Source organism: Palaemon carinicauda, chromosome 26 (genome assembly GCF_036898095.1).
Source record: "Palaemon carinicauda isolate YSFRI2023 chromosome 26, ASM3689809v2, whole genome shotgun sequence".
Lineage (NCBI taxonomy): Eukaryota > Metazoa > Arthropoda > Malacostraca > Decapoda > Palaemonidae > Palaemon > Palaemon carinicauda.
Genome location: NC_090750.1, coordinates 74,436,702 through 74,461,959, shown reverse-complemented (window position 1 = coordinate 74,461,959; position 25,258 = coordinate 74,436,702). Strand labels below are relative to the sequence as shown.

The following is a 25,258-nucleotide window of genomic DNA, read 5'->3' as shown; positions in this document are numbered from 1 at the left end:
ATACAACAGCAAACGACAGTCCTATAGAACCCAAAGCTCGAAAATACTACAGTTAAGTTGGTAACTACACTTAATCATATTGGTAAAATCTGTTATAAAAAAACTTGGCGTAGGATATAAAGACAAATATGCATACAGTGCATTGTAAACAAACCATGATGGACAGCAGTTGATAGAATTAGGGGTATGCATTTTTTCATTGATAGTAGCCTTCCAAATAAACCTTGATGTTCTCTAACTCACCTCATTGAAAAAAAAAGATGTGGATTTTCTCTCTATACCTTACATTTGTTTATTTTCCGTCCAGTCTCCAATTTTCTGAGGTTAAAACCACTTTGAAATCCTTTAACGTTACGTCATCGTCACGAGATCAAAACAAACTCGTGTCAAACAATCCGTGTGTTGTTTACTCCTTAATATAAAGTTTTTTTTTTTTTTAATGGTGTGGCGGATAAATAATTTTCATGTACACTAATTATTATCCGTCTATATTGTGAAGGTTTTCTTTATGATATTGGAAGAAAAAAGGAATGATACGGTACCGGATCTGCCTTGAAGTCTAAACTGTTATTAAAAAAGTTAAAACTAAAATAACTGTAACAATGTATTTCATGCCTGCATTAATTTTAAAACAATACTTAATAATAGTTTCGATTTAAATCTGTATTTTTTCATTGAAGGATGAGTGATACTTATTGAAACATCTTACGGACAAAATCTAACGCAGGAACGTTCACTACGAAACTCCGGCTATATTTGTATTTCTATTTTTTTTTTCTGTTCTACTTTGGCCTCTAGAGTTTAACTCCTCTAAGTTGTCTGTGCTGTTCTCTCCCAAAATACTAGATAACACGTACGTGATTTTTTTAAGTGTTGCTTTTATGATTATCTCAATTAGTTTTGTGTGTAAATAGATCTGTTATTTATAACTGAAGACGAGTGTCATTATATGTGAAGTACACAATAGTTAGTGCTTACCTTGGACTTGCCCGGCTGTATTAGGATATGACCAGGTCAAGCCTGATAAACCTGGCCCTATCAGGATATGACCTGATCAAACCTGATAAACCCGGCCGTTAGGATATGACCAGGTCAAGCCTGATAAACCCGGCCGTGTTAGGATATGGCCAGGTCAAACCTGATCAACCCGGCCATATTAGGATATGACCTGGTAAAGCCTGATAAACCCGGTGTGACGGTCTGAACGATCCCCCGGTCTCAGAATTCTCCTTGACATTGTAGGAGCCTTTGTACATCAGTGGCCAGTTCCTCACATTTTCATTAAAAATGGACATCAACTAACCTAAACTTTCCCCCTAACCTATCCTACAAACCCTGTCCTTACCTAACGGGGGGCCTAATGCCCCCTGCGACCCTCCTTACACTACCGTATTCTAAGTTAGACATAATAATACACACAGGTGGCCGCTATCATACATACACCCCACATTGTATAATGGTTCTTTTCCGTCATTAGCTCGCTTCGCTCGCATGAAAATAAAACATCAAGCTCGTATGTACTGGCAAGCGGTAATGTTGAGCTGTGCACGCTAACATTACAGGAAAATAAAACATAAACATCGTATGCACTGGCAAACGGTAATGTTCACGCATGCGCAGATTATCAAGGAGAATTTTGAGACCGGGGGATCGTTCAGACTGTCACACCGGCCGTATTAGGATGTGACCAGGTCAAGCCTGATAAACCCAGCCGTATTAGGATATATCCAGGTCAAGGCTGATAAACCCGGCCGTGTTAGGATATGACCAGGTCAAGCCTGATAAACCCAGTCGTATTAGGATATGACCAGGTCAAGCCCGGTAAACCCGGCCGTATTAGGATGTGACCAGATCCAGCCTGATAAACCCGGCCCTGTTAGGATATGACCAGGTCAAGCCTGATAAACCTGGCCGTGTTAGGATATGACCAGGTCAAGCCTGATAAACCCAGCCGTTGTTACGATATGACCAGGTCAAGCCTGATAAACCCGGCCGTATTAGGATATGACCAGGTCAAGCCTGATTAACCCGGCCGTATTGGGATATGACCCGGTTAAACCTGTATTAACTGAACTATTATCGAGCAAGTTATTCAAGTTTCAGCTAATGTTAATTTCAAGACAATGAAAGTAAATTTACAACTTTGACCAAGGCTTAATACGCTGTTATTAAAGTAACATTTATCTGTTTTGTGTATTTGGAAGGAAACTGGCCCATTTTTATTAGAAATAAGTTGTTACAGATACAGGACACCTTTGGAGAAAAACAAGAAGGGGGGTCACTGTGAGATATAGGGTTATGTTTGGTAAAACAGTGAATACTGTTAAATATAGTGGTGGAACCTAACCAAACCACAACCACCTAACCTACTGTAATAGGACAACGGTTTTTATCCTTCTGATTATTATGATTATTATTATTACTTTCTAAGCTGCAACCCTAGTTGGAAAAGCAGGATGCTGTAAGGCCAGGGGCCCTTACAGGGAAAATAGCCCAGTGAGGAAAGGAAACAAGGAAAAATATATGTTAACAGCATTAAAATAAATGGGGTGTATGTATGATAGCGGTCACCTGTATGTATTATTATGTCTAACTTACACTTATGTCAGTGTAAGTGGTGGTCGCAGGGGGCCGTTCACCCCCCTCCCCCCGTTAGGTAAGTAGGCAAGGACACAGCTTGTAGGTTAGGTTAGGGGGGAAAGTTTAGGTTAGTTGATGTCAATTTTTAATCAAGGGGTGAGGGACTGGCCACTGATATACGAAGACTCCAAATGAATATTTAATATGTAAACTATAAAAACTTTAACATAACAAGAGGAAGAGAAATAAGTTAGAATAGTGTGCCCGAGTGTACCCTCAAGCAAGAAAACTGTAACCCAAGACAGTGGAAGACCATGGTACAGAGGCTATGGCACTACCCAAGACTAGAGAACAATGGTTTGATTTTGCAGTGTCCTCCTAGAAGAGCTGCTTACCATAACTAAATGTCTCTTCTACCCTTACCGACCGATAATATTTCACTTCAAAAACTTTTAATAAAATACCTATGTGCTTAGGCCCGGTTTATTACACTTCCCTTGTTCAGAATGAAGTTGCGAATGTGTGAATTAATTATTATTTTTCAATATTAAACTTACCCGATAATCATGTAGCTGTCAACTCCGTTGCCCGACAGAATTCTATGGAGGGATACGCCAGCTATCACAATACTAGAAGGGGGTGTACTTACCAGCGCCACCTGTGGCCAGGTACTCAAGTACTTCTTGTTGACACCTCCTCAATTATTCCTCTGTCGTGCTTCCGGCAAGACGTTCTGGGATACGCTTATGGTCTTCGAGTATTTTCACGGCTAATTGGTGAAGTATTCTCTCAGATTAACGGCTGTCGCTTTACTGGAAACCTTCTTATATTAGCTAGATAGCTTTTATATAGTCCTGATTAACGGTTAACGAATTTTGCTTGATTTTGGAACCCCCTTTGGCTAACTCTTTGGATTCAAGATGTCTGACATTTCGCAAGCCCCCTCCCATAGACGATGTAGGTCTTGCAATAGGCGTATTCCGAAGGCCTCGGTAGATCCTCACACCGCTTGTTCTGACTGTAGGGACAGACCCTGTCAGTTAGAAAATCGATGTGAGGAATGCGCCGGACTTTCGGAATTGGAATTTGTCCGTCTTTTGAAATATTCAACTAAGTTAGAGAGAGGTAGAGTTAGGAGGAGTTCTTCTCACTCTTCACTGTTTTCCTCACCTCATGATCCCCTACCTTTTCCTACCCCTGTAGTGGCTACCCCCGAACCTACTGTTTGCCCTCCGCCTGATATGTCTGTTGTTTTGCGTGCTATTCAGGCCTTAGGCGATAAAGTAGAGTCAGTGGTAAGTGACCATAAGTCTCTGATGGCCGAAGTAAAGGAACTCAAGGTCAAGAGTGCAGTGGGTGGAATTAGTGCCAGTGCTGTGACGAGTGCTAGTGTCAGTGCAGTGCCAAGTGCTAGTGTCAGTGCCAGTGTGGTGCGTGAGGATATTTCTGTGCGAGCCAGTCGTCCTCCCAGTCCGGGACCTCTTGCAAGCTCCCAAGCCCAGGGGAGAAGCAATGTCGAAGGGCATAAGGGTTCGGCAGGCCTTGTTAGGCGCACAGAAGTATCCTCGGTGGTTGCGGGCGTGTCTTCCAAAGACCGTCACTCCCACCTGCAGACGATTGAGCCCGTCTTTACCTCGTCCGCTGATCAACTGTCTGGGAAGAAACGTTGGTCTCAGGTCTCGAGACCGCTTAAACGCAGAGTCCAGTCCGCGAGTGCTCAGCCAGGTTGCAGTCATTGGCTCAGCTCTGACTCGCCTCAGTCATCTGTCGACTGCACTCCGCCCAAGAGGAGTAAGGTTCTGCCACAACAGAGCTCGACTGTTAAGGCTTTTCCTCAGTCTGCTGTCGTTTCTGCCGATCCCAAGTGGACTCTTCTTCAGTCCATGCAAGCACAGCTTTCGGACTTGATGCGTGAGTGTCGGGCTGAGAGTGTTGCGCCTCCGCCTCCGCCTACACTCCCTCCGCCTACTCTCGCTCCGCCTGCGTTCGCTCCGCCTACGCTCGCTCCGCCTGATCGCAGTACCACCTGCCAGGCGTACGATGTTGAGCCACATTCTGAGTTTGCTGTTCCCAGTGGTGTTCAGCCTACGCCTTCGTTAAGGCAACCTTTGCTTTGGGATCAGGAGGATTATTCCTCTCTTCCTCCGCCTCCCCTTGCTGCTCCACCAGTGGTGCAACTCTCGGTTGAGGTACAACAACCTCTCCCGTCCATGAGTCAGTCTCCTCAGCTCTCGCTGCAGCGAGCTCAACCCTCCACCAGGCAAGCACCACTACACCTTGGCCCTGCGCCTCAGGAGCCTCGGCTTGCGAGACATTTACCTTGTTCTGCGCAGCCTCAACCTCATCCGCTCATACCACAGGAACAGGAACTTGCTACTCCGCTTCCGCCAACCGCTCAGCAAGCGCTTTCCTTGGGTTCAACCTCTCATGCTAGGAGTCAGCCTCCTCCACCCTTGCGCCTTCCTTCTGCTTCGTCTGTTATTCAGCCTTTGCAGTCTGAGCCTCAGGTTTTCCCTCAACAGTCACTTGAAGAGGAAACCACTGTTATTGTTCCTTCTCGTTCTGACTCTGCAGTTCAGCATTCTTGTCCGATCTCTTCGCTACACTCTGGTGATGAGGCTTCGGATGATGAGGAGGCACACCTGGATCCCTCATCAGACGTGGATGAATCCAAGCTTTCTCCACAGTCTATTGATTTTCGTAAGGTCTTGGCTCTACTTAGGGAGGTTTACCCAGACCACTTTGTCTCTGCTATTCCCCGCTCTCCGCCATCTGAGTTTTCGCTGGGCGTACAACAAGCTAAGTCCACCTATACTAAGCTAGTCCTAGCTAGATCCTCTAAGAGGGCTTTAAGGATCTTAGGGGAATGGCTGCAGTCTAAACAACACCTTGGCAAGACTTCTTTCATGTTCCCTCCAACGAAGCTCACTTCGAAAGCGAGCGTTTGGTATGCCACAGGAGAAGCACCAGGCTTGGGAGTACCTGCCTCTGCCCAGGCTGACTTCTCAAGTCTGGTAGACTCGCCTCGGAGAACTGCAATGAGACGCTCGAAGGTTTGTTGGACCTTCTCAGACCTGGATCACTTACTGAAAGGAATGTTTAGAGCATTTGAAATGTTCAACTTTCTAGACTGGTGCCTGGGGGCCCTCAGCAAGAAGACCTCTCCTGCGGACAAAGATTCTGCCATGCTTTTAATGTCCTGCATGGATAAGGCCATTAGGGATGGTTCGGGTGAGCTTGCGTCGATGTTTGTATCAGGGGTTTTGAAGAAAAGGGAACAACTGTGTACCTTCCTTTCCGCCAGCATTACACCTTGCCAACGGTCCCAACTCCTTTTTGCTCCGCTCTCGAAGTTCCTCTTCCCCGAAGAGCTGGTTAAGGACTTGTCTGCTGCCCTGATACAAAAGGATACACACGATCTTGTAGCCTCATCGGCTCGTAAGTCTAAGGTTGCTACCTCAGTCCCCAAGACTTATCGCTCCCCAGTGGCTGATACCCCTGCTACGAGGTTCATACCGCCCTTTCGTGGTAGAGCCCCCAGCCGAGGAAGCTCCCGTCCAGACTCTCACAGGAGCAAGTCTAGGAAAGGATCCAGGACATCTAAAGGAAAAAACTGACTCTCCGCATCTCCAGACAGCAGTAGGAGCCAGACTCAAGATCTTCTGGCAAGCCTGGGAGAAGAGAGGTGCAGACGCCCAGTCTGTCAGTTGGCTGAGGAACGGTTACAGGATTCCATTCTGCCTCAAACCACCTCTGACCACATCGCCCATCAACCTCTCTCCCAACTACAAAGAAGAGGACAAGAGGCTAGCATTGCACCAGGAGGTGTCGCTACTTGTGCAGAAGAAGGCAGTGGTTATAGTCCGGGACCATCAATCCCCGGGCTTCTACAACCGTCTCTTTCTTGTGGCCAAGAAGACAGGAGGTTGGAGACCGGTGCTGGACGTCAGCGCTCTCAACGAGTATGTCACCAAGCAGACGTTCACGATGGAGACGACGAAGTCGGTCTTAGCAGCGGTCAGACAGGAGGACTGGATGGTCTCGTTGGACTTGAAAGATGCATACTTTCACGTTCCTATTCATCCAGACTCCCAACCTTTCCTGAGATTCGTTTTTGGAAAGGTTGTCTACCAATTCCAAGCCCTGTGTTTTGGCCTAAGCACAGCTCCTATGGTCTTTACTCTTCTGATGAGGAATGTAGCAAAATTCCTACACTTATCGAACATCAGAGCCTCCCTCTACTTAGACGACTGGCTGTTGAGAGCCTCCACGAGTCGTCGTTGTCTGGAGAATCTCAATTGGACTTTAGACTTAATCAGAGACCTAGGTCTATTAGTCAACATAGAGAAGTCTCAACTCATTCCCTCCCAATCCATTGTGTACCTGGGAATGGAGATTCGGAGTCAGGATTTTCGGGCTTTTCCATCGGCCCCCAGGATAAGCCAGGCCCTAGAGTGCATCATGAGCATGCTGAAGAGGAGCAGTTGCTCAGTGAGACAGTGGATGAGTCTCACAGGGACCCTCTCATCACTGGCCCTGTTTGTCGAGCTAGGGAGACTCCACCTCCGCCCTCTTCAATTCCATCTTGCAGCTCATTGGGACAAGGGTTCGACTCTCGAAGCAGTCTCTATCCCTATCAACCAAGAGATGAAGACCACTCTCCTGTGGTGGAAGCACAACCTCCTTCTCAAGGAGGGTCTATCGTTGGCCATTCAGACCCCCAATCTTCATCTCTTCTCAGATGCATCGGACTCGGGCTGGGGTGCAACCTTGGACGGACGGGAATGCTCGGGAACGTGGAACGAGGAACAAGGATTACTCCACATCAACTGCAAGGAGCTGCTAGCAGTTCATCTAGCCCTGTTGAACTTCAAGTCCCTCCTGCTAGGCAAAGTGGTGGAGGTGAACTCAGACAATACCACAGCCTTGGCTTACATCTCCAAGCAAGGAGGGACCCATTCGAGGAGCCTATACGAGATCGCAAGGGACCTCCTCATTTGGTCAAGAGGTCTAAACCTCACTCTGGTCACGAGGTTCATTCAGGGCGATATGAACGTCTCAGCAGATCGCCTAAGCAGAAGGAATCAGGTCATTCCCACGGAATGGACCCTCCACAAGAGTGTGTGCAACAGACTTTGGACCTTGTGGGGTCAACCTACCATAGATCTGTTTGCCACCTCCATAACCAAGAGACTTCCGCTGTATTGTTCCCCTGTTCCAGACCCTGCAGCAGTTCATGTGGATGCTTTTCTACTGAACTGGTCCCATCTCGACCTGTACGCATTCCCACCGTTCAAGATAATAAACAAAGTTCTGCAGAAATTCGTCTCGCACGAAGGGACACGGCTGACGCTGGTTGCTCCCATTTGGCCTGCAAGAGAATGGTTCACAGAGGTACTTCAATGGCTAGCCGACTTCCCCAGGACTCTACCTCTAAGAGTGGACCTTCTACGTCAACCTCACGTAGACAGGTTGCACCCAAACCTCCACGCTCTTCGGCTGACTGCCTTCAGACTGTCGAAAGATTCGCTAGAGCTAGAGGCTTTTCGAAGGAGGCAGCCAGTGCGATTGCCAGAGCTAGAAGGGTTTCCACTCGTAGAGTCTACCAGTCTAAGTGGGAGGTCTTCCGAAGCTGGTGTAGAGCCAATTCAATATCCTCTACCAATACCTCTGTGACCCAAATAGCTGACTTCCTTCTTCATCTTAGGAATGAGAGATCCCTTTCAGCACCTACGATTAAAGGATATAGGAGTATGTTGGCTTCAGTTCTCCGCCACAGAGGTTTGGACCTGTCTTCCAACAAGGACCTTCAAGACATTCTTAAGTCTTTTGAGACGTCTAAAGAACGTCGTCTTTCCACTCCAGGCTGGAATCTAGACGTAGTCTTAAGGTTCCTTATGTCATCTAGGTTCGAACCTCTCCAGTCAGCTTCCTTCAAGGACCTTACCCTCAAGACTCTTTTTCTCGTTTGCCTTGCAACAGCTAAGAGAGTCAGTGAGGTTCATGCCTTCAGCAAGAACATTGGTTTCACAACCGAATCTGCAACATGTTCTTTTCAGCTTGGATTCCTAGCAAAGAACGAGCTTCCTTCACGTCCTTGGCCTAGATCGTTCGAAATACCTAGCCTCTCCAACATGGTAGGTAACGAACTAGAGAGAGTTCTTTGCCCTGTCAGAGCTCTCAAATATTATCTTAAGAGGTCTAAACCTATTCGAGGACAGTCAGAAGCCTTATGGTGTGCCATCAAGAAACCTTCGAGACCCATGTCCAAGAATGGGCTTTCGTATTATATAAGGCTTCTGATCAGAGAAGCACATTCTCACTTAAAGGAGGAAGACCTTGCATTGCTGAAGGTAAGGACCCACGAAGTAAGAGCCGTAGCTACTTCGATGGCCTTTAATAAAAACCGTTCTCTGCAGAGCATAATGGATGCAACCTATTGGAGGAGCAAGTCAGTGTTTGCATCATTTTATCTGAAAGATGTCCAGTCTCTTTACGAGAACTGCTACACCCTGGGACCATTCGTAGCAGCGAGTGCAGTAGTAGGTGAGGGCTCAGCCACTACATTCCCTTAATCCCATAACCTTTTTTAACCTTTCTCTTGAATACTTTTATTGTTGTTTTTATGGTTGTTACGGTAGGCTAAGAAGCCTTCCGCATCCTTTGATTTGGCGGGTGGTCTATTCATTCTTGAGAAGCGCCTGGGTTAAAGGTTTGGTAGAGGTCCTTTAGTAGGGGTTGCAACCCCGTGTACTTTGGCACCTTTGGGTTGATTCAGCCTCCAAGAGGAACGCTGCGCTCAGTAAGGAAGACGAACTTTAAATAAAGAGGCAGAGTAACGGTTCTATTCGACTTCCTTACCAGGTACTTATTATTTCATTGTTATTTGAGATAACTGTTATATGAAATATGGGATACTTAGCTATCCTTTAATCTTGTACACTGGTTTTCACCCACCTCCCTGGGTGTGAATCAGCTACATGATTATCGGGTAAGTTTAATATTGAAAAATGTTATTTTTATTAGTAAAATAAATTTTTGAATATACTTACCCGATAATCATGATTTAATCAACCCTCCCTTCCTCCCCAGAGAGAACCAGTGGACCGAGGAATAATTGAGGAGGTGTCAACAAGAAGTACTTGAGTACCTGGCCACAGGTGGCGCTGGTAAGTACACCCCCTTCTAGTATTGTGATAGCTGGCGTATCCCTCCATAGAATTCTGTCGGGCAACGGAGTTGACAGCTACATGATTATCGGGTAAGTATATTCAAAAATTTATTTTACTAATAAAAATAAAATTATTATTATTATTATTACTTACTAAGCTTCAATACTACTGTAGTTGGAAAAGCAGGATGCTGTAAGCCCGAGTGCTTCAACAGGGATAACATCCCAGAGCAAGGAAGAATTATTTGGTAATCTGTGTTGTCAGGTGTATGTTATAGCATTACTGTACAGTACATAGGAAACTGGAGTTGAAATTATGGCTGGATAATATTCTGAACCCTTCACACTGATATTGTCAATAATAAATTTTAGATTAAGGTTTCGTAGCCCAATATCACAAAAGAAGTTCCCTATTAAACGCTAGAATTTCCGTACTCTTCTGTTACAGTACATATCTTAGTGGGATGTCTTGTGATTAGATGAATATGAGATTATGGTGGGAAATATGCAACAAGATTGATAATTAATTACTTGTCAATGACACAGAGTTAACATGAGATTTAGGATGAATGTGAAAATACCATGGTTTTGAGAAAATTTATTTAAATGTGAATTTTTTAGCAGCCAATCCCAGTTGACAAAACTCGCTGGATGACCTTACGTGAGTTAATAATGATATGGCATCCTGACATGTAAACATCATTTAAACAAGTAAACTTTTGGAACTAGTTGAAAGTCCTAAGATTAATTTGCAACTTAGAAGTTGTGGGTTTTGAAACCATTTAACAGTATGCTGCTTATCAAGCAAGACCATCACAAGATTATTTAAATTAAGCCTCGCTTCAGTGTTTTTAATACACTGTATGTTCCTTTTATTTTGCTTCTTTATATAACATGTTTTTATATATATCTTTGTACAGTAGTTCACTTTTATACAATATCTTTGTCTTTAATGACTGGTTTCCTTACTAGGGCCCTTGAGCTTGTATCATTCTGCTTTTCAATTGGGGTTGTACCATGGCTTTTGATAATGATAATATTATATTCAAATGTAAGAGTGAAGCATTAAATTGTGGACAAATAACTCATAGTTATAAACAATTATGAGTATAAGTCTTGTATACAGGACAATGAATGTTGTATTGAACATTGGATATTGCATTAATTGTTTGAATAGTGCCAATTCTAAATTTAATGTATTTTTGCAGGAAATGTCAGAAGTAAAAGAAGTAGACATTTACAGGGACACCCCTGTGCGTCTCCTAGGTAAGATTTAATTTTCTGTTTGTATGTGGTATTTAAATGATCAAGTGCTTCAGTAATTTTGTTTCAAAATTTTACATTGTATTGTACAGTATATATAACAGTTTAGTTGTTCCTATAAATAGTACAAACCTGAGACCTTAAATAGTTGTACTGTACTGTATGACCAGTGTAGCTGGAATGGCTGTTCAACTTTTTACAAGGTAAATAACGGTTGTTTGCTGGGTGGTAGGTAGGCCCCACCACCCAACAGGTAGAGTAAACCTCACTTGACTTAGGCTGATGAACAGTTACTTACTTACTACTCTGGCATCCGTGGGATGCATAGGGCCTCGTTGAATTTTTACCGTACGTCTCTTTCCTGTGCCATCTCTTTGAGCTGAACCCAATTCTCAGATACAACCTCCCTCCGCTTGTCTTCAGCCAAATTTTGCTTGGTATACCTCGTCCTCTGCTGCCTAGCGGCTTCCTCAGCATCCTCATCTGGCTGTTTTATTCTTTTACTTTTCTCCCGGATTAAATATAAGCTCTTGCATACAGTCATGTTTGACGGATAATTATGAAAGAAGTCAAGGATTACAGTTTTCCTGCCATTATCCAACATACTTTTTCCTGTCTGTGAGTAGGCTATGTCTGTTGTTGTTCTGTCCCTCATGTTTGTAGCCTGACAACAACAACGTCAACGTAAATCTAAGTAAGTTGGTTTTCCTTAGGCACCACTGGAGCTTCCATTTGAGGAAGAGATCTGCTGCCAAGTGTGAAGGGGAAGGGCGCTGCCTTTGTTCTTTTCTTGTGTCTGGTGTTTCTGGAAGGCACTAAGAATGTACAGTCATCCCTCTGTTTTTGTGGTTTTGGTTTCTTGCGGTACAGGAGTCTGCATGATATTTAGATAAAGTTTCTAGTGTTCGCAGTTAGGACTGTTGCGCTCAGCCCAAGGTTTTCAAACTGCCCTTACTTCTTTCCACCCAGCCTTCATTCCGTTTCCCCACCTACATGCTGCAATAATGAATAACAAACAAATGTACATGACAACTTCCTAGTAGCATGTAAACAATTTGGTGAAAAATAATAAAAAGGATTAAAAAAGGTTCATACATACTGTATGTATAAGTAATATTTGATATGTTCTGTAATATAAAATGCTGATGAACAATATAATTTGCTTTACATTTATTAGAAAAGATTCTCTCTCTTGTTACTACCCAACCCTGCAAGACGTAATCCACAGGTGCCTGGAGACTTTCTCCATAGGTCTTACAGTGGCAGTACAACAAGGGATTTAAGCTACCTCAGCTCCCTTACGGGACAGTAGCAGTCGGGTCGATGGCAGACGTTATCCGGTGTTAGTCTGGGATGAATGAATATTTTCATTTTCCCCGTTCGCTGGGCTCGGTATCTGGAATACTCTGCATGCCGGCGATCTCCAACTGTAGGTAACAACCATTTCCCATTTGTAGCCTGAAATGTTAGATATTTTGTTATGTTCCCATTCTCCCTGCAAGGGGGAGTTGGAAAACATCTAGGTTAAAGTAAGAGGAGTTGTACCTGGGGTAAAGTTCCTAACCAGTTAGGTTAGGACTTCCACCCTCCTAATGTTTAGTCTCCATGGTAAGGAGCAAAAGAGGTTGTATTCGTGTAGGAACAAAAGAGATATTTGAAAGTAATTTGTCATTTTCTTAACTATACAAACCTTGAGCTCTTTACTCCTATTTGGCCTGCCAACACCTGTCCCTGTGTAAGTCCTGCCTGTAATCAGAAAGTGACGTAATACACTTGGTGAGTGTGAGCAGGATGGCTGGTTTACCCCTGCCACCCTCGTTAAATAGCGGCGGATTGTTATAACTCACGTAAGAAGTTTATGGCTAGTTACAGCTATGCTCATTGAGCTCAACCTATTTCTCAGATACAACCTCCCTCTGCTGGAAGTTGGTTTTCCTTAGACATCACTGGAGCTTCTGTTGGAGGAAGAGATCTGCTGCCATATTAAAGATCTCAAGGTTTCCATAGTTAGGAAAAATACAAATTATTTCCAAATTTGTCATATTTCATAAACATTATTGAATCTACCCATGACACATATTCATAAATCTACCTCCAACCTATATTATGATATATGCAAATCATGATTTAGGGGTTATGATGAAACAAACCAACTTTTCTTAATACAACAAAAGTTTTTCTTACAGTCATCAATCATCTAATATGTTCCTCCTCCAAACCCTGCAAAGCTCAGTCTCTTCCAAATGGCACAAAGCAGGTTGGTGAGTGATACATACATGTGGTTCCAGGTGGCTACATGTGTTGCAGATCTACCAGACTCCTCTTTGTTAGACAAGTGACTGTGATTGAGAGGGACATTCGAGACAACTGAAAATATACAATTGGATGAGAAAACTACTTTGCATTTTACAACCTTTCTTATTGAGTAAACAATTGGCGAGTGTCTTAACCAGAATGCTATGCTGTACTGAATATAATTCAAACTGTTATTAAGTTTCTTTCTCATTCACTTATAGGCTATGCCAATGAAGTTGGGGAGGCATTTAGAGCCCTGACGCCTTTATGGTTTGTGCGTTCAACGTATGGTGTTGCATCAGCATATGTGGTAGCGGACACTTACGACAAGTCTTCCAAAATGAGCAAGGTAATAATATTCCAGTGAATTTTATGTATCATGAGATTATTATTTATTGTTAATCAGCTTTTCAAATTAATTTTCTTTATGGTTAAGGTGTAGTGTATGTGGTCTCCAGGGACTTTCCTGTAAAAGGATAGAACAGGGAACCCAATAAGACACAAAATACCAAAGAAATACTGTCTTCTATGCTCTAATGCCAGTGTTTCCTTGTAGAAAGCATAGACTCAGTGCGTATAGAAGGCACCCAACGTATGAGCACAATAGGTTCCAAGAAGCTGTTCGTAAGTGGAAATGTTAGTAAGTCCTTACAGTAATTTAATTGAAGATAATGGCTGCCTTTGTGACTTTTTATGACACCTTTTCTATTGATCTAATTTTCTTCTTTCCAACAGCACGGCAATTTGCCAGTAGCTGTGCTGTTCTCATTATTAGAGAGGATATACATTCATCAATAAATGAATGAATTCTTTACTTCAAAAGAATACATTTAAACATAGGTTTATGTGCAAATTCTAGGGACGTTCCAAGGTTAGGCGATCTATCTTTCTTATGATAAGTCTTCAAAATAATAAGCAAGGTGATAAATATTCTTGTGAATTATATCTATCAAAAAATTATTTATCACTGAACCTTGGAACGTCCCTAGACTTCGCACATAAACTTATTCTGATGCCAGCTTTCCCCTCTCCTGCTTCTGAGAGAATGGGGATGCTTGTCGTGCTTTGGAAACCTAGCAGAGACATAGGTAATGAGTATCTTTTGGGACGGTTACATTCCCCCTAGCTTACATTCTGATTGTGTTCACATTCATTTCACTAACATCTCTGAAAGCCCTACCCCTACAGACATAGGTCTCTTGGCTTCTACAGTCAACTCCATTTGGGGCTGTAAGTTGGTCATCGAACTTTCTTCATTAAACAAGTTTGTGCGTTAAATGATGTTCAGGCTGGAAATGGTATTTCATATGTTTTGAGTTCCATCAGAACTTACACAGTTAATCTGAACCATGCATACTTTTTAGTACCCATGTATCAGTCCTCTCAGAAGAATCTCTGCTTTGCTTAAGACTCTGTGCTTTGGACTGTGTATAGTACTGTTATGCAGGTGTCTACTAGGGTATTCATCTTGATAGCAGCTTGGACCCATTCGCATGGAATATGTCTGTTTATGTATCTCGACAACTGGCTGATCCTGGTCTCCTCAATGGGACTGTTGCTACAGGATTGAGATCAGATTCTCACTTTTCAATATTTAACTTAGCCGGTGATTATATAGCTGCAACTCTGTTGCCCGACAGACAACTCTACGGTAAAAACTCGCCAGCGATCGCTACACAGCGCCATCTGTCGTCCAGATACCCAGTACTCAATGTAAACAAAGACTCAATTTTCTCTCTGTCGAGCTATCGACAAGACGTACTTACTCGCTGTTGCTAAACTGGAGTTTTTTTTTCACAACTAATTGGTGAAGTACTTTATTCTAGTTTTGAGCTTTCGCTATGCAGGTGTTTTATCTTCATCTTAAATCTTGAACTCGTTTTGGATAGATTTAATTATGGTGACAAAGAGAGTATGGACTTTCTTTCACTTTTAAATGGCCGACCCTTCCCTTAGACGGAAGTGTGTTTAGGCTTTTAGTAATTATCTTATCACGTTATAGATTTTCCTCTATATATTTTATATCTCTCCGCCTTTATTAGGCCTCTTCGATTAACTTTCCATTTATCATAAACATATAAAAATAATTTTAATGTTTTGTTTATATAGACCTTTCCTGAGAGTAGGCGGTCCTAACTTGGAAACCGAAGTTAATCAACGTTGAGCCCTTTATATCGTAATTAGCTTTTAAAGAGCTAAGGATTTAAAACTTTTTAAATGTAATATTTTATGAAAGAATTTCTTTGATAGTCTTCGTACTGTTTTCAAAGATGAACTAACGTTTAGTTTATTTATGCTACGCAGTTGTTGACGTTCAGGACGTTCAACATGCGCTCTATCGTTACGATAGAGAGAGAGTGTATCACGGTTTCACTTTGCAGTAAGAGTAAATCGATTCTGACGTTTTGTTCATTCTTTCTTAGCTTAAATGTTTTAAATTCTATTTTAAAGGAACTTTTTATTTGAAAAACCTTTCAGTTTTTTCCTTTAGTCAAATAACATGTTTTTTTGACGAAATATAATTGGGCTCTTCTCTTAGGTGCGAAATCAAGAGAGAAAGAGAGATAGAGACGGAGGGAGAGAGAGGAGAGAAAACGTTCCGTTCAAGCGGGTAACGTTGTTCTCGAGTTACTCTCGTCCCTAGTCGCTGTACGGGGAGGAAGGATAAAACGTTTTTAGTTTTTTATTCTCGTCCCCAGGCTATGTGCGGTGAGAGATTGAAAACGTAGTTATATGAACTAGTGTTTAGTCTCTTTCCCAGCCACTGATTTTTTTATCTTAAAATATGTTTTCTGTTTTTTGCTGGTATTAATGAGCTTGCATTATACGACTGATTTCGCAATTACTACCTTTTAATGAAGGGTAGAATTGCGTGTTTCAGGTAGAAATCAGTAAAAGTTTCGATTTCAGTGAAATAAGTGCAAAACAGAAAATCGAAGTGATAAAGTGATATGCGCAAAGTGTTACAGTGTTGCGTCCGAGGGTTCGTCTGTTCGTGCCTGTCGTTCACCTAGTCCGGGACCTCTTGCATGCTCCCAAGCCCAGGGGAGAAGTAATGTCAAACGACTTATGGGTTCGAGAGGCCTTGATCAACGAACAGACGTTTTCCCTCTATGGTATCGGGTGTATCTTACCAAGATCTCCCCTACCATAAGACGAGAGAGACGTTGTTTCTCCTCGTCATCCGAAGGCTTTTCGCATAAGAAACCTGTCACAAGGTTTCGAAGCCCTTAAGCGAAAGTCAGTCCTTTCAGGACAGGTCCAGCGTCCTGGTTACAACCATTAGGACAGCTCTGACCCTATGCAGTCATCGGATAACTGCTCGCCGCCTAACAAAAGCGTAACACAGACTCCGAGAGTCTTTTTTTGTTGGCAAAGTGTTGCTGTCACAGACGTTACCCTCGTCTCTTACCACAACCATTTCCGTTGATCCTTAATGGGTTGTATGGCAAGACATGCAGTATATGCTTGCCTCCCTTATGGAAGACTATTCTGCCGATTAGTCCGTTGAGTCTAGCCGTTTATCTCATCGATATCCTGGCTTTCAGCCAACCTAACGTTCCTTTGTGCTAACTGTTGACGTTGGCGTAGCTTAGTCACGTCAGTCAGGTTGTTTAGAACCACACTCGATGCGGTCTCGTGTGGTTTTTCAGCCGCATTTGGACGTTAGGCCACTTGCTGATGCTCCTGTTGACGTTCAAGACGTTCACTAACAATCGGAGTTGACTTGTTTTGACACTGTGCGTCAACCTCCGCATTCTAGAGTTGTTTTGACTGCTCAGTCTAGGCAGTCAAAGCAGTCTCGAGTGGACGCTGTGCGTCCTCACGCACCTGTTGTGGTTGACAGTTCAGTTGTTGACAGTTCACAGACTGTCAAGCAGTTACATGACGTTGCGTTCTGGTCCGCTACTAATGCACCAGTGAGTGTGGACTCTGCTTGTAAAGCATTCCCACCACGGTAGGTCTCTCCCTTGCTTGAGACTCAGCTTTTATCGGACAAGGTTCCTGTAGATGAGGAAGTTGCTGTTCCCCCTCCTACTGATATTCCCTTGAGGACTCTGTCAGATGGAGAGGAGCCTAAAGCTGCTTAGCCTCCTATGGACTTTAATTAAATCATGATGATTTTTTTAAGGATCTTTGTCCGGATCTTTTTGTGACTGCTGCTCCTCGTTCGCCTAAACGTCAGAGCTTACACTAGGCCTAGCTACTTCGAAGCCGTTGTTTTTAAGCTAGTGCTCTCTCGCTCTCCTAGAGAGCTTTACGTTGGCTAGGCGACTGGTTTTTCACCAGGAGGAGTTTGGGGGATACAGCCTTTGCTTTCCCTTCTTTTAAACTGGTTTATAGAGCGAGAGTCTGATATGACACGAGAGAAGTTCTCGGCGCCTGGCCAGGAGACGCTCCAAGTTGTTTACAGGTCAACTTCACAGCTGTTTTCGAGCCTTTGAAGTTTTGCTGTACAATTATGTCATGCATAACAAGGCTTTCAGGGATGGTAAGCGGTACCGCCTCAGTCGCTAACCCCGTCTGTTGCCACACCTGCTCCCGTAGACCCTAAATGGGCTTTGCTGCAAGACATGCAGTCCAAGCTTGCGTCCTTGATAGAGGACTTTAATGCGGAGAAGGTTGCTACTGAACCTTCTGGCCAACAACCTTCCAACCGGTCGGTTGTGCGCCCTGTTGACGCTGAGGTAACCTACTCGCGTCTGCCAGTTGAGGTGGTTCCTCCACCGATGCGACCCAGTGTGGGATGCCAGCCGCACGTTGACGTTAAGCGACGCTCGGAGGTGGTTGTTGACGTTCAGGACGTTCAACAACCAGCAGAGGTGACTTGTTTTGACGCAGTGCGTCAACCTCAGCAACCCGGTAGGGTGTTGACTGCACAACCCAGACGGTCTAGACAGTCTCGGGTTGACGCTGTGCTTCCTCGCGCACCCATGGTTGTTGACAGTTCACAGACTGCAGCAGTTCCATGATGTTGCGTCCGGCTCCGTCACGCATGCACCAGTGCGACCGGACTCAGTGAGCCAGACGTTGCCCACTCCGTTGCCGTTTCCTCATCAGTTTTCGGATGAGGAACCCTCTGATGAGGACGTTGCTGAACAACAAGACGATCAGCCCCCAGAATAGATCAAGCCCTGCTATCCATCCAGATGATGCTGAAGAAGGAACGCTGCTCAGTCAGGCTGTGGATGAGTCTGGTAGGGACGCTGTCATCCGTGGAACAATTTGTGTCACTAGGAAGACTACACCTCCGTCCTCTTCAATACCATCTAGCTTTTCACTGGAAAAAGGACAAGACGCTAGAAGCGGTCTCGATCCCGGTTTCCGAAAAGATAAAGTCTTGGCTGACTTGGTGGAAGGACAATATCAACCTAAGAGAGGGTCTTCCCCTGGCTGTTCAGACTCCCAACCACGTTCTCTTCTCGGACGCATCGGACGTGGGCTGGGGCGCGACACTAGACGGTCGGGAATGCTCAGGACTGTGGAACTCGAGTCAGAGGAGCATGCATATCAACTGCAAGGAGCTGTTGGCAGTACATCTGGCCTTGAAAAGCTTCAAGTCTCTCCTTCGAGGCAAAGTGGTGGAAGTTAACTCGGACATCACCACGGCCTTGGCGTACATCTCCAAACAAGGAGGTACCCACTCACTGACGTTGTACGAGATCGCAAGGAACCTGCTCATCTGGTCAAAAGGTCAAGACATCTCCCTAGTAACGAGGTTCATCCAAGGCGACTTGAACGTCATAGCAGATTGTCTCAGTCGGAAAGGGCAAGTAATTCCAACCGAATGGACCCTCCACAAGGATGTGTGCAAGAGACTTTGGGCCACTTGGGGTAAAACCATCCATAGATCTCTTTGCAACCTCGCTGACCAAGAGGCTTCCAATCTATGCTCTCCAGTCCCGGACCCAGCAGCAATACATATAGATGCTTTCCTCCTAGATTGGTCACATCTGGATCTCTACGCATTCCCACCGTTCAAGATTGTCAACAAGGTACTGCAGAAGTTCGCCTCTCACGAAGGGACAAGGTTGACGTTAGTTGCTTCCCTCTGGCCCGCGAGAGAATGGTTCACCGAGATACTTCGATGGTTAGTAGACGTTCCCAGTAGTCTTCCTCTAAGGGTAGACCTTCTACGTCAGCCACACGTAAAGAAGGTACTCCAAAGCCTCCACGCTCTTCGTCTGACTGCCTTCAGACTATCGAAAGACTCTCGAGAGCTAGAGGCTTTTCGAAGGAAGCAGCCAGTGCGATTGCTAGAGCAAGGAGAGCTTCTTCCATTAGAGTCTACCAATCGAAGTGGGAAGTCTTCCGAGACTGGTGCAAGTCAGTTTCTGTATCCTCGACCAGTACCTCTGTAGCTCAAATAGCTGTTTTTCTCTTATACCTGAGAAAAGGACGATCCCTTTCAGCTCCCACTATCAAGGGCTACAGAAGCATGTTGGCATCGGTCTTCCGGCATAGAGGCTTAGATCTTTCCAAACATAAAGATCTGCAAGACCTCCTTAAGTCTTTTGAGACCACCAAGGAGCGTCGTTTGGCTACCCCTGGATGGAATTTAGACGTGGTACTAAGATTCTTCATGTCAGACAGGTTGGAGCCGTTACAATCAGCCTCCCTGAAAGATCTCACTCTTAAGACTCTTTTCCTGGTATGCTTAGCCTCGGCTAAAAGAGTCAGTGAGATTCATGCCTTCAGCAAGAACATAGGATTTTCGTCAGAAAAAGCCACTTGTTCGCTACAACTTGGTTTTCTAGCCAAAAATGAGCTGCCTTCTCGGCCTTGGCCTAAATCTTTCGATATCCCCAGCTTATCGGAGATCGTAGGCAATGAACTAGAAAGAGTCTTATGCCCTGTTAGAGCTCTTAAGTTCTATTTAAAGCGTACTAAACCTTTACAAGGCCAATCTGAAGCTTTATGGTGTTCAGTTAAGAAACCATCCTTGCCTTTGTCAAAGAATGCTTGGTCAGACTTTATCAGATTGTTAATACGAGAAGCTCATTCACATCTGAGTGAGGAAGACCGAACTTTGCTTAAGGTGAAGACGCACGAAGTTAGAGCTGTAACAACTTCCGTGGCCTTTAAGCAAAATATATCTCTGCAAAGTATAATGGACGCAACCTATTGGAGAAGCAAGTCAGTGTTCGCGTCATTTTACTTGAAAGATGTCCAGTCTCTTTACAAGAACTGCTACACACTGGGACCATTCGTAGCAGCGAGTGCAGTAGTGGGTGAGGGCTCAACCACTACAATTCCCTAATTCCATACCCTTTTAATCTTTCTCTTGAAATGTTTTTATTGTTGTTTTTTGGGTTGTCCGGAAGGCTAAGAAGCCTTTCGCATCCTGGTTGATTTGGCGGGTGGTCAAAGTCATTTCTTGAGAGCGCCTAGATTAGGGGTTTTGATGAGGTCCTGTTGTATGGGTTGCAACCCTTGATACTTCAGATCCTAGGGGTCGATCATCATCCTAAGAGGATCGCGAGGCTCCGTAAGGAAGACGTACTTAAAAGGCAGAGTAATTGTTCAAGTCGACTTCCTTACTAGGTACCTATTTATTTTGTTTTTGTTATTTTGATAACTTCTAAAATGAAATAAAAACTCTTAGCTCATAAAAGTGTAAACATATATTGCTGGTCTCTACCCACCCCCCTGGGTGTGAATCAGCTATATAATCACCGGCTAAGTTAAATATTGAAAAATGTTATTTTGATAATAAAATAAATTTTTGAATATACTTACCCGGTGATTATAAATTAAAGGACCCTCCCTTCCTCCCCAATAGAGACGCAGTGGGACGAGGAGAAAATTGAGTCTTTGTTTACATTGAGTACTGGGTATCTGGACGACAGATGGCGCTGTTGGGCACACCCGCAACCTGTGTAGCGATCGCTGGCGAGTTTTTACCGTAGAGTTGTCTGTCGGGCAACAGAGTTGCAGCTATATAATCACCGGGTAAGTATATTAAAAAATTTATTTTATTATCAAAATAACATATTTTGTCAGGATTTTGGGATTATGATAAACTGGGAGAAGTCAAACCTCATACTCAAGAAGAGGTTGATGTACTTTGGCATGCTGATGGACACAGCAGCAGCAAGTGTCTTTCCGTCAGATTGCATCTGCAAGTTCAAGGAGGTAGTGCGACTGTTCCTGTCCAGGACAGTACTTGCAGCTTGTCACGGGCAGCCTTCTAGGCCACCTTTCCCTCTGGAGAAGCTCATTCCTCATGGGCAATTTCACCAGATATCTCATCAGTATTTTCTGGAGGATCACCCTTTCTTTCCTGCTCTTGTGGGGCAGGAGACTCGGGTCGATCTTACCTATTGGCTGAACGAGGAAATGTGAAAAGTTAATGAATACATTGGTAATTAAAGTTAAGACCAAGCTGTTAAATCTCATGTTAAAAACATTTAAAATTAAAATTTAAGATCCACCTTTTTCACATCCATATAATAGAGTCCTTCCTTTCAGCCTATTTTAGTAAAGTTTCAAATTACAGGTACTTGGTGGGGAAGTGTTCTTGCTATATAATTTACTCAATATGTAGCAGTACAAGATTTACCTTTAATAATTAAACTGTACATGATAATTAATTAAAATTATTTTTAAAAGCTTTTCCTAATTGCATTACTGTAATTTTTCAGCAACCGGGTGCAACACAACGTGCTATCACACATGCAGCTGTAGATACTCTGGTATGGCAGGCATTTGCATCTGTTATTGTACCAGGTTTTACGATCAACCGGGTGTGTGCTGCATCCCTGTTAGCCATGGCACGAGCCATCCCAAGGGTACCCCTCACAACTCGTAAGTGGATAACCACTGCTATAGGTTTAGGATGCATTCCTTTCATTGTGCATCCAATTGACTCTGGTGTTCATTATGTAATGGACAATTCAATCAGGAAGTACATGGACCTCGCTCCAAGGGAAGAAGAAAAATAGATTATGCTTTAACTTTAGACATTTTCCGGCACCAATATCTTTTGAATTTAGCATTTCAGTAGAGTCCAGTTTAGAAAGTTCCTATGGTGAATAATATACAGTAATTTTGACCAAATCTTTACTAAGGTCATTAGATATATTATGAAAATTTGATACAAAGCAATATAAAGTATATTTTTTCTTAAATTCAGTGTAAATATTCAGTTTTGTTTTATTTTTTTATGGTTTTACCACCTTGAAGTTGTTTTTTTTTCTGAAAGTAATTTGGATTTTTTTTTTAATGCACAAGTACAGTTTTGAAAACTATCATACTCCAGCTTGATTCAGATAGATTAATTACTAGGAATTAAAGTTTAATTAAACATATAAAGTGAAATTATAAGATTAAGGTTAGTTTAGCTCCGCTTTTAGCTTTACTCTTGTTAAGTAGCATCATAAATTTGAGATTATAGTGAGAAATTTTAGAGATCTGTAGCCTTTGATATTACTAATAATGCACAAACTTTTATAGATGACTTTCTGCAGTAATCAACCAGTAAGCTCGCTTTTTTTTTTAATGCTGCAGATGAACCTATTTAAAGTACTTAACAAAAATTAGTATGTAACCAGTGTTAAGAAAGTAGTTTAGTTACCTTTATGTCCCTTGAAGTGCTGGTAAAAAAACATTATGGATAATGTTTACAAATTTTCATTTGAGAGTAGGAGCAAAGCAAATTTTATTAGTCTAAGCATTATACATGTCAGCTACAATTTAAATTGAAACCTTGATATTCTTTGTGTATTTTGACTTCCAGGATACGTTTGCTTCTGTCTTACCATAAGACAAGACTTTATTCTCATGCTTCATGGCCTTTTTGATGTGCTATACAAAAAATATATATAAATTGCTTTGCATTTATACATTTTTTACTGTTACAGTAATTTTTTATAGCAACCTAATGCTTCATAAAATCTTAACTGAAAATTTTGGTGCTCAAAGGTAATACTCAAAATGTCAACTTTTTATACAAAAAGGTGCCTTAATAATACAGAAATTAATTTGCCAGTACAATAGCAAACGATTAATCCTTATGAAACTTTTACTTTTATGGCACTTTACTACTCTTCTACATTTCAGGAATTTACAAAAATATATTTATATAAGCTTAACTTCCTCAGGGATAATTATTTTAAATAAGCATCCCAGAAGTTTTAAACGAATATTTGCATGCAAATTTTTTTCATCCCTGTGTAATGTTACTTAGCTTTTCAGTTTTTGTTAATGTTTCCTAGTTGTTGATTCTTATCTTAACTTCCCTGTAAAATATGTTACATCAATATTATGTGACCCCTTTTAAGTATATTTTTTGTAGAATATTTTGAATGCATTATTTTCGTATTTTTAGTACACTGAACTTAAAAAGATAAAGGTTTTCCACACAATTTGGGCCACATTTAAACTTTTTAATAGCAATAGCTATGTAAAATGTTTTGCGAGATGCTTTAAAAAATTAAATGTATATTTTTAATTTACAATTTCAGTCATGCCTTCATTAACCTCTTTTAAGTGGTTTCACTACACTGGTTGTTAGTAGAGGTTGTAGTTTAATATTTAAGCCCTCTTGTTGAACAATGGTATTAAACCACAATAAACCTTTGGTAAGGGAAGTATTTTAGGTCATGAACTGTATAATATATTCTCTTGGGTTTTATTCATTACTTGATCAAGGTAATACACATGAAAATAACCATTGGCCTTTTGATAGCAAACGTTCTATGTTTGGCCTTCTGATAGCAAACGTACTATGTTTGGCCTTCTGATAGCAAACGTACTATGTTTGGCCTTCTGATAGCAAACGTACTATGTTTGGCCTTCTGATAGCAAACTTACTATGTTTGGCCTTCTGATAGCAAACGTACTATGTTTGGCCTTCTGATAGCAAACGTACTATGTTTGGCCTTCTGATAGCAAACGTACTATGTTTGGCCTTCTGATAGCAAATGTACTGTTTGGCCTACTGTCGATAAATCGAAAATCTTTGATATTTAGTTGAATTATTGTGTAAGTTTATGCTTTAATAGGTTTACAGTTGGTGCTTTTATGCTTTAATTAGGTACACAGCTTATACTTTGTTCTAATTAGAAATACCTTATGGAATATAAGTGTTTTGTTTTCATATAATTTAAACTATCCTCTTTTACGTAATCAACTTCATTGATGTGAAAGGTTTACTATTCTTGACATTGCATTTGTTATCACTGCACAAATAGATGTTGTGGTTCTGTACCACATGATAATAGGTTCAGCTCTGATATATAAGCTTGCGTCTTGACATTTTCTCCGAGGATTGCAGTCATTTCCTATGCTTGAGGTGTTAAGGCAATGCTTTTATGGTTTTAATTGTTGTCGAAAGTTTTTGCAGACTAGTTCTACAAATATAGAATAGTCAACTGCTGTATATTTCTATGAACCTCAACTGACGTTCATGTTGTTTCTCTATCATCACAACTCTTGTTATATCTATGTTTGCTCCATACTATAAGAAAATTCCCATTTTCTATCCATTCAATAGACATAAGCCTCTAGCAGCTAATGGAATAACAATATTTTGGGCAAACCATTCCATCTGTCTTTCAGTCACTGCATTGTTTTCTGCTTGACTGGCGTTGCCCCTTATTCCAAATTGTTCAGTTATTTTGGGGTTTAGTGCTTTTATAGATATCTTCTGGATTTGTTTGTAATCAATGCACAGATTCTTCAAAGGAACTGTTTCTCGGCGATCATAATCCACATTCTCTTTGTCTCGTGCTAGGGGCCAATATTGTGATTTAGAAAATTGGTGTGAGGAGTGCAGTCCTCAGTGTTCCTCTAATGGAAAAGTAGGTTTCAATGGTTGGTGACCAAGTTAAAAGTCTAAAGCATAAAATGAAATGCTTTTATTTCAGGGGATAATCCAGAGAAGACTAGGCTAGTTGATAATGGCGAGAATGTTGACGAAAATACCACTCCAGTCCATGACGAGTC

General features: G+C 42.4%; 2 protein-coding genes across 2 annotated transcripts in view; both read left to right on the top strand.

Annotated features, from left to right (window-relative positions):
• Window positions 1-25,258, top strand: part of mwh (multiple wing hairs) — a 321,568-nt gene that overhangs the window by 91,995 nt on the left and 204,315 nt on the right. The window lies entirely within an intron of this gene.
• On the top strand, window positions 716-23,931 carry LOC137619591 (mitochondrial fission process protein 1-like). The gene is made up of 4 exons (XM_068349761.1): window positions 716-853; window positions 10,960-11,017; window positions 13,531-13,658; window positions 21,955-23,931. The coding sequence occupies exons 2-4, from the start codon at window positions 10,963-10,965 to the stop codon at window positions 22,252-22,254; spliced, it is 483 nt and encodes a 160-aa protein (XP_068205862.1). The 5' UTR covers window positions 716-853; window positions 10,960-10,962; the 3' UTR covers window positions 22,255-23,931.

Coding starts and splice junctions, on each gene's coding strand:
- LOC137619591 (XM_068349761.1), top strand. CDS start 10,963: ATGTCAGAAGTAAAAGAAGTAGACATTTACAGGGACACCCCTGTGCGT. Junction 11,018..13,530: donor CACCCCTGTGCGTCTCCTAG/GTAAGATTTAAT, acceptor ATTCACTTATAG/GCTATGCCAATGAAGTTGGG. Junction 13,659..21,954: donor AGTCTTCCAAAATGAGCAAG/GTAATAATATTC, acceptor GTAATTTTTCAG/CAACCGGGTGCAACACAACG.